Consider the following 9,810-nt stretch of genomic DNA (forward strand, 5'->3'; position numbering starts at 1 on the left):
GAACCCGACCCGCCACAACCTCACCCTCCCCTCAGGACTCACAGTTGACGAATTCGAATCCCTAAAGCACTCCATCTCCGACCACCACACGTACCTACTCGGACCAGGCCAATGCTCCTCCCTCCTCGCGCAGCGCATCCACGCGCCGCCCTCCGTCGTCTGGTCCATCGTTCGCCGCTTCGACAAGCCCCAAACTTACAAGCACTTCATCAAGAGCTGCGCCGTCAAGGAACCCTTCCACATGGCCGTCGGTTGCACCCGCGACGTCAATGTCATCTCCGGCCTCCCAGCCGCCACCTCCACCGAGCGCCTCGACCTCCTCGACGACGACAAACACGTCACTGGCTTCAGCATCATCGGCGGTGAGCACAGACTCCGCAATTACCGCTCCGTCACCACCGTCCACGGCTTCGAGGATCGCGATGGCGGCGGAGGAGGAGGGAAGATCTATTCCGTTGTTCTTGAATCGTACATCGTTGACGTGCCGGATGGGAACACCGAGGAGGACACTCGTCTCTTTGCGGACACCGTCGTGAAGCTCAACCTCCAGAAACTCGCGTCTGTCACCGAAGGCATGAACCGTGACGGCGACGGTTAACAGGAACGGTAAGTCATCACACAGTTCCTTCGGCGGAAAAAGAAAAAAAAAAACAAAACTGAAAGTTCAGAACCCCGATTTTATTGAAAAAAGAGAGGGAAAAAAAAAAAGAAATTGGAATACATAAAAAAAAAAGGAGAAAAGCAACACCAAATTCAGAAGTTTTTCTCCTTATTTCCTTTTGTTCTTTTCTTCTTCTTTTGAGGAATTTTGTTGTTTCCTTTTTTTTGTTGTTGACGGTGGTGGTGGTGATGGTGGAAGCTGTGATCATCACTTGAGTCACCAGCGTTGCGTCCTCGTTTGTGTTTGTTTTTACGTTGAGAGTCATTGTTACAAATGGGCGAGGGCATTTTGGTCAATGCACTTTTGTACAGGAAATGTTGACTTGTGGATCAGTTTCATCATGTTTCCCTTTTAATCATTCCCTCTGAATATATGAATGATCATTTGCTCTTTCATTTTGTAATTCACATTAGACTAGTAGGATTTGTCAACGAAGAAATTGCTAGAAATCAAATAACTGTCCACTCAGTTAAATGCTAGTAAATGGTTACTATTTCTTAACTAATTTTCAAAATAAAAAATTCAGCTACCAATGAGCTTCTAGTTCAATTATCATGTGACTGAGCTGAGTTATCTTCACAAAAGGATAACATAGATGAGACTTGAGAGGGTAAATAATGTGGGTATGGCGGTTGCTTTTATACTGTATACAGAACGAAGTGTCAGGAGTGGTGGTGCCTAGAATCCAATTCTTTTTGTCTTTTTCCCATTGAGGTTGGACTCGCTTGCATTCTTTCTCTTACCATCCAGGAGTTACGATGGATATTTATGTGATAGGAACAACCAGTGCTATACAAAGCTTTTTCATGGAATTGGGGCAAAAAATTGGACAGCATTTCAAGTGTAGTTGATTTTAATTTAATTTCCGTACTACACCTAAAATATATCCAGTAATATTTACTTTATGCCACTACTACAAGTTTCTTTCTCCAAGATTCATACTCACTTTAGGAATCCACCCATCATCATTTTATTTTATATTGACAAGAATCAAATTAAACAGCAATTAATGGTTTTTGGAAAGGAATTAGTAAAACCTAAGTAGCTAATAATGTAGATTAGAAAGTATGATGATCAATATTCAATAGTGGGTACGGCAAGTAAAACCTAGAGTGATAACGAGGTCATAAAGGAGGGAGGGGAGGGATAAGGTAAGTTATTAAATGATATAGGTAGGATCAGAAATAGGCAGAAACCATGTCAGAGGTATGAAGGATCACATCAGTGATGCATGCCAAAATTAAACGACTTCGAATGCAACATTATAGCCAAAAATGACATGGTAAATGGGTCGGGTTCTGGAACCCGAATGAACAAGGCAGAGGTAGATCAACAAAACAACAACCTATCACTTACCATTCCCTTAGCTTTTTCATTTTTGTTTCTCATACAAAACAAGGGTGTGACATTGCTAATAAAAACAATTTTCTTATCCTCGTCAAAAATAAAATAATATAACACTACCAAATCTAGAAGCGGTAATATTTATGTCAACATCACTTTCCTAGAATATTGCAGCATGAGATTAATTTACAGTACTTTACTTTTTTATTTGTTATTTATTATTTACTTCAGCTATAAAAGATACTTATACAGTGCATTATGAAATACAAAATATTTAGAAAATAATAAAAAAATTAATCTGAAAATATTAGGTTATTTTCATTTTAAAATTGTTGATTTTATTCAATGTTAAATGAAGTATAAATAGATTTTAAATAGTGTTTATATTTGTAGAGTAATAATGTATTAGTAGGGACATTATTTCAGTAGTAGTAGCGTTTTTGGTGGATATATGGATAGTATCTTTTATATGTAATAATAGGAGTGAAGAGCAGAGGGAATTTCTAGGGAAGCAGCTAAAATATTAAAAAGGACCCCATTTGTGGCAAGTTGTTATAGCCTTTGCTTCCACTTCGAGCTTGTGGTTAAAATGTGGCTGTTATTCCCAATTGAAGGCAAACCAGTCCCCATTCTCATATAGTTAGTTGTATCCTACTTAACAGTCTCCTTCACAGTCCTAAGGGCCCCCAATAAGGTTTATCTCCACCTCTAGTCGCTGTTATGATTTGATTTTGATGCCTCTCTCATTCTTGTAACCAACACTATATCTATAATTATGTGGGCCTCTTTTTTTCTTTTCAAATAATGTTTTTTTTTCTAATCAATACCTATAATATACAGCATTAATTGAATAAATTACATGTATCGAATAATATACAATATCTCCATTCACATACATATGCTCATATTAATGTACAATAATATATGATTAACCTATTCGGGGCTCTGTCTTCCTGTCTTCCACTATATGTAACTACAATAATATTGTGATACATATCTACTACATTGGCATTGTACATTGTAGATAGTATATACTGAATTGCAATTTAAAACCATAATGATGAGATATATAGATAGGGTTGGTGGGTATGTGTGTATATATGTTAATGTCAACGTCCTCATGTTATTGTAATGGTGGGTTGATTTTCCTGATTGGAAGTATCAGGATGGATTCGTTAGGGGCATCATGTGGTGTGGTGTGACAGAGACAATCTCGTATATGAGATTGTGCCACTTACTACTGTTTAGAAAAAATATAGGTAATCAATAACATTTTTGAACAATGTGTAAACAATGTGAATTAATAGAGTTAAAAGAGTAAATTTAATTAATAGCATTAAATTAGAATGTAGTATATTTTCATATAATTGGTGATTGTTCTTGTTATTCAAAATTTTCATTGTTTACCTAGCACTCTCCGTTTATTATACGCTGGCCTTTTTGCTTAACAGGACCAGCCCCATTTACCCCTAATCCAAGGGCAATATTATCATGGATACTTCAAGTCAAACAACTTTCAAATTTAATAACAGTAGTTTGTTATTATCTTTGTGAATAGTTGCCACACTATTAATCAATACAAATTTAGAAAGGTATACAGATCAGGAATAGTGTTCTTTAAAACTTCTTTGATGACAAATGATGGTGTGAGGATTAGTTTAATAGCTTAAGGGTGACCAAAATGATTAAGAACTCCATCACCAAAATATGTTACACACTAGCTGAACATAACCATAATATATGGGGTAATTAAGAGTATGCATGTATGATCACGTGCTTAAAGACACTAACTACATGGTTGAAATTAAACGAGCTCATTTATCTATAACCAGATGATAATTGTCCAAATATATTATTATAATGAGACAATCAACCTTTTTTTTTTTTAATCAACAATCAGCTAATAAAATAATTTAACAAAAGATTAAGAGGAAAAAGTTTTAAAAATGATGAATTATAGTCAGAAAATATTAATTCTCATTTTTTTTATAACCACCATGTTACGGCCTTGGACACACTCCAACGCTATTGTGCCGCCACTCGAACTTATTCAACCTCTTGAACTAAGACCAAGTCAACCTAATTCTCAGTATTTAGCAAGAAAACTAAGAACACAAGAGAAAGAAAGTTTTGGTGGAAAGAACACTCTATTACTCAAGTGTTTATTACAAGTGACTCACACACGACTCACACTAACTCTCACCTCCTATTTATAGCCATCCACCTCCTTAATGGATGGTTAGAATTAAATCTAATCAACGGTCCAGATTAATTATCTAGAACCTTCATTACAAATATCTATCCTACTACAACTTTCTAAATACTTCTAGATTCTTTCATACTACTCTTCATATTCCTATATACATCCACACTCTTCTAGAATACTCTATGACCTTCCAGAGTCTTCTAGAACATTCTAGAGTGTTTCGGAACCTTCTAGGACATTCTAGAACGTTCCAGAACCATCTAGAGCATTCTCAAACACTCTAGAAAATTATACAAACACTGTTAAATCTAACCTTCTAAAATTTACCGTGACATTCTCCCCCACCTAATGCGCAAACGTCCTCGTTGCGTTCTGTTCATGATAGCGCTCTAGGTGTTCTTGGAATTGTCACAAATCTTCACGAGCTTCCCAACTAGCTTCAGTTATCGGGAGCCCTTTCCACTTGATCAAGTATTGGATACTTGGTGGTACCTCTCTTCGACGCACGACGCGATTAGCTAAGATCTCTTCAATTTCTTTATCAAAGGATCTGATCACCACAGGCGGAGCACGAATCAAGTCACCTCTACTCGATTCATCTTGGTCTGCATGATATGGTTTAAGCATACTCACATGGAAGACCGGGTGGATCTTCATAGAGGGAGGGAGTTGTACTTTGTAAGCAACCTCTTCATCACGTCCAATGATCTCAAATGACCCTTCGTATTTGCGGATTAAATCCTTATGAACTTTGCGAAAGGATTTGAATTGTTGTGGAAGAAGTTTGATCATTACCTTGTCTTCCACTTGATAGCTTGCATGCCTCCTCTTCTTATCTGCCCATTTCTTCATCCTCTTGGCAGCTTTGTCGAGGTAAGAACGAGTGACATCTGCTTGTTCTTCCATGACTTAATCATATGATAAGCTCCAGGGCTCTTCCATGAGTAAGAGGAAGAAAGAGAGTGAGGTGTAAGCGGTTGTTGTCCAGTCACAATCTCGAATGGGCTCTTCCCTGTGGACTCGCTCCTTTGCAAATTGTATGAAAACTGAGCAATGTCGGGGAATTTTGTACAGTCCTTCCGATTAGCGCTTACAAAATGCCTCAAGTAACACTCGAGTAAGGCATTCACTCTTTCAGTCTGCCCATCGGTTTGAGGATGGAAGCTTGTTGAAAAATGAAGCTCCGACCCAAGGAGTTTGAACCAGTCATTCTTTTCGGTGATCTTCAACCCAAACCTCTTTGCTTCATCAGGTGTGATGAAGTTGTGCGTAGCACCAGTGTCGATCATAGCTATGACGGATTTTTCATTGATAAAGGCCTTGACATACATCAAGCCTTTCTTTTTTGCAGTGCTTGCCTCTTTGTCCTTCACAGCATTCATGAGTTGGATAGATCTAACACACTCATTTACTTGAGTTTGGACCTCTCGTTCCTCGGCGATAGATGCCAGAGTCCATAGTTTGGGACAGTCCTTCATTTGGTGTGGTCCCTTGCACACGAAGCATCCTCCTTTGGGTACGAAAGCTTTCTTCTTTTCCTCGTACTCTTTCTTTAAAGAGTATTTTTCTTCCTTCTTGGTTGAGAAACTCTTCCCCCTGTCTCCCCCACCTTTAGTAGAACTAGGCTTGGAGAAAGACTTGGGTTTAGAGTTTTTCCTATGATACTCAGTGAGTGATTCGGCCACCACGATGGCTTCATCGACATCCTTAACATTCCTTCTTTGTAGTTCTTGTTTTGCCCAAGGTTGGAGTCTATCAATGAAGAAGAACAATGCATCCTCTGATGCTAAGTTGGGGATTTGAAGCGTGAGAGTAGTGAACTCTTTTACGTAGTCGCTAATTGTACTCTTGTGCTTCAACTCCCTCAACTTCTTCCTTGCTTCATAAACCACATTCTCGGGGAAGAACTGTATTTTTAATTCCCTTTTGAAATCTTCCCATGTGACTATGTCGCAAGTACCCTTCTCCATATTTACGCATTTTCTCCTCCACCACAAAGTAGCATTATCAGAAAGGTAGAGAGCTGCAGTGGGTACCTTTATTGCTTCTTCGACCACCCCTTGGCCTTCGAAGTACCTCTCCATTTGCCATAGGAAGTTCTCCACCTCTTGAGCGTCCCTTACGCCCTTGAACTCCTTTGGCTTGGGGAGATCAATCTTTGTCGTTTCCCTTATAATGGCTGGTCGAGATTTTATCTCCTCAAACCAAACTCGAACTTCCTCAAATAGCTTCAAGGAATTCTCAAGCTTCTCTTCGATTTGGAGCATGCTTTCTTTGAAAGCATCTAGTTCTCTCAACACATGAGGCTCGAGGGTCTCCTTGTCATGTTCTATCCTTTGGAAGCGCTCATCCATAGAGGATAGAACATTCTCCAACATAGAAAATCTCTCTTCTAAGAAGTTAGAGTCCTTACCTCTAGGCTCACTTGAAAAACGGACCTTCTTACCTCCCCATTGAAAAGGAATAGCATTCCTTCCCCTTTGAGATTCAACAATGCTCCATGGTTACACTAGAAGCCATACCCACAAACCACTTATGCTCTCTCTCGAACCTTGCTCTAATGCCAAATTGTCATGGCCTTGGACACACTCCAACACTACCGTACTGGCACTCGGACTTACTCAACCTCTTAAACTAAGACCAAGTCAGCCTAACCCTCAGTATTTAGCAAGAAAGCTAAGAACACGAGAACACAAGAGAAAGAAAGCTTTGGTAGAAAGAACACTCTATTACTCAAGTGTTTATTATAAGTGACTCACATACACACGACTCACACTAACTCTCACCTCCTATTTATAGCCATCCACCTCCTTAATGGATGGTTAGGATTAAATCTAATCAACGGTCCAGATTAATTATCTAGAACCTTTATTACAAATATCTATCCTACTACAACTTTTTAATACTTCTAGATTCTTCCATACTACTCTTCATACTCCTATATACATTCACACTCTTCTAGAATACTCTATGACCTTCCAGAGTCTTCTAGAATCTTCTAGAGTATTCCGGGACTTTCTAGGACATTCTAGAACGTTCCGGAACCATCTAGAGCATTTTCAAACACTCCAAAAAATTATACAAATACTATTAAATCTAACCTTCTAAAATTTACCGTGACAACCAGCTACGACCACCATCGACTAGTAGCAACAAACATTCTTCCGATGACCCCTGAGAAAGTCCAGAGAATCATCATCATGGTAAGAACAGCCTAAATAATGATTATGGGTAGTATAGTTTATAATTATACATTATCTATTTATCGTTTTTTTTGTGTATGAATAATGTACTATATTATATAATAAATTTAAAATAATGTCATTTTTATTATGTATAATACACATTTAATTAAATATTGTGTTTTATAATTAAAAATAAATTAAGGCTCCTAAGTCCTAATAATTATTTTAGTTATCATTTGATTTGATTTAATTTGATTTAGAAACATGTTATGACACCAAAAAACCCAACAACTTGCATGCCTTTAAGTTAGTTATAGATAAAAAATACGGTGCATAAGTCAAAGTTCATTGGCGCAGCATGTTACTCAATTATCAATTATTAGTCACAAGAAATAATCATACCTTATATTTTGTAGCAGGACAAAATTTCTTCTAAGTTTTATGGTCTGAGGGCCATATATATGAAGGTGATGAATTTAGTGGGCCACACACGCCCTCTCTTTGGCACCGTTTTATATTTTTTAAAAAATTAATTATGTTTTTTGTAAATTTAATTAAATATATATTTAATCAATCATATTAATTTTACCGTATCATATTATTGAAGTATCCAACTAAGAATTAAGATGTATGTGTACTAAAAGCCAATAATCTTAGTAAGGGGTTGGGTGAGTAAAACGAAGAATTTGTGTTCATGTGGGGCTGCTTCATCAGAAAAGCAACCTTTGAAATCGCTGAGGATAGAGATGAACACATGAACAGTTATTTTCCTGAGAAACTTTTGTTTGTTTGGATGATTAAACTGGCATCCATGTTCTGACGTACCTCCCTTTTGGCACGTATATTTAAAGCAGCTAAAAAGATGACTTCTTTGTTATGAGATTTATTATTTTTAGAAAAAAAAAAAAAGTATAGGTAGATAATAAAAATATTAATTAAACAATAAACAATGAATATATCGGATATTTAATTTATTAAGCGTGCGGATGGTTATTCTAATATTAAAATTCAGGTGAGTTATTTCGAGTGTAATATATTTTATTTAAATTTAACAAATTTTAGAATATGTTATTCATATTGTTTAAGAAAATCATTGGTTATTTAACATAGCCCTTTTAAAAATGTTTAATAAACATTATATATATATGGATTCTGCCTATTGATAATGATAACTATAATGGTTTTGGTTTTGTAAATATTATTAAAAAATTAAAATTATATTTCTTTTTTTATATCTTGATATTATTAAAATTAAATTAATCACTGTAATTATTGTAACATAAATATATTAGAATAATATATATGGACACCAAATTAAAAGTAAAAAGTTGTGTATTTTTCACTTGTAATTAATTAAGATTTCATAATATACACATTTTTTTAATGTTTGGTGTAATTTAAATTTGTCAATAATATATATGATGTTTGTATATAACGTTGTAGAAGAAAAGAGGGGATCGGATTAGTTTATTTCAATCAATAATTGATTAATATTTCACATTTTTCTTTAAATTTCTTTTTTTCTCTCTCTCTCTCTCTCTCTTATCTTTTTGTCCCATTTATTACTTTATTAATTGATTATTAATTAAAAAATTGTTTAACTAGAAAAACTCTTTTGTATATTTGGATAAGTGAGGATGGATTATTGAAGTGGGGCTTTGGTTGATCATCCCTTGACAATGATCATGTGATTGCTNACTAAAATATCACATAATTCTTCCATAAAAAACATTATATTAGCCTTCAATTAATACAAGATCTAACAACTTAAATTTATCGTTACTCGTTACAAAAAGATACATTTTCCAAATTATTCTTACTATTTATATAAAGTTGTTCATACACTGTCCCAATACTAAATTTCAGGTCCAAATAAACTAAAAATCTCCAATCTAAAGATTAGCCTTCACTTGCCATCAACCTTCTCATAAGAAGTCGGATCCAACACAAACTCGCTCCAAAGAAGTCGGGATCAAATGATAGCTGGCGATAATACTTATTCAAATAACTAACTGCCCCTAAAACCTCCCAGTCCACTTATAGGAGCCATATCTCAATTTTTCTAAGATAAAGAGACGGTTATCCACCTTAAAAGATGAACTACTTCAACTGTGGTTATTGGTTCACCATTATAAATACACTGACACCCCTCAGATATTTCTAAGTTCTAATACTCTCTAAACCTACTTACCCCCTTGCTGACTTAGGCATCGGAGTGTCTTTACAGGTACCACCCCTCATTCTTTCATACACAAGTCGGACGGTAGCTTCCAGACGCGAATCAAGTCGGAGATCCTCTCCTCCAGACGTTTGGGCCAACCTTATCAGTTCAGCCTATTAATTTCCGGTTACCCACCGTAACAAAAGTATATTGTATATATATATATAATAAACGCTCAAATAAGTTATCAGTT

At 36.2% G+C, this 9,810-nt stretch overlaps 1 protein-coding gene across 1 annotated transcript in view; it reads left to right on the top strand.

Moving 5' to 3' along the window:
* The window catches only part of LOC107642315 (abscisic acid receptor PYR1), a gene marked incomplete in the record, with an annotated part of 1,230 nt that extends 176 nt beyond the window's left edge, over positions 1-1,054 (top strand). The window contains 1 exon segment of the mRNA XM_016345625.2: positions 1-1,054. Coding sequence (XP_016201111.1) covers positions 1-598 — 598 coding nt within the window.

The sequence above is a fragment of the Arachis ipaensis genome, chromosome B05 (genome assembly GCF_000816755.2).
Source record: "Arachis ipaensis cultivar K30076 chromosome B05, Araip1.1, whole genome shotgun sequence".
Taxonomy (NCBI): domain Eukaryota; kingdom Viridiplantae; phylum Streptophyta; class Magnoliopsida; order Fabales; family Fabaceae; genus Arachis; species Arachis ipaensis.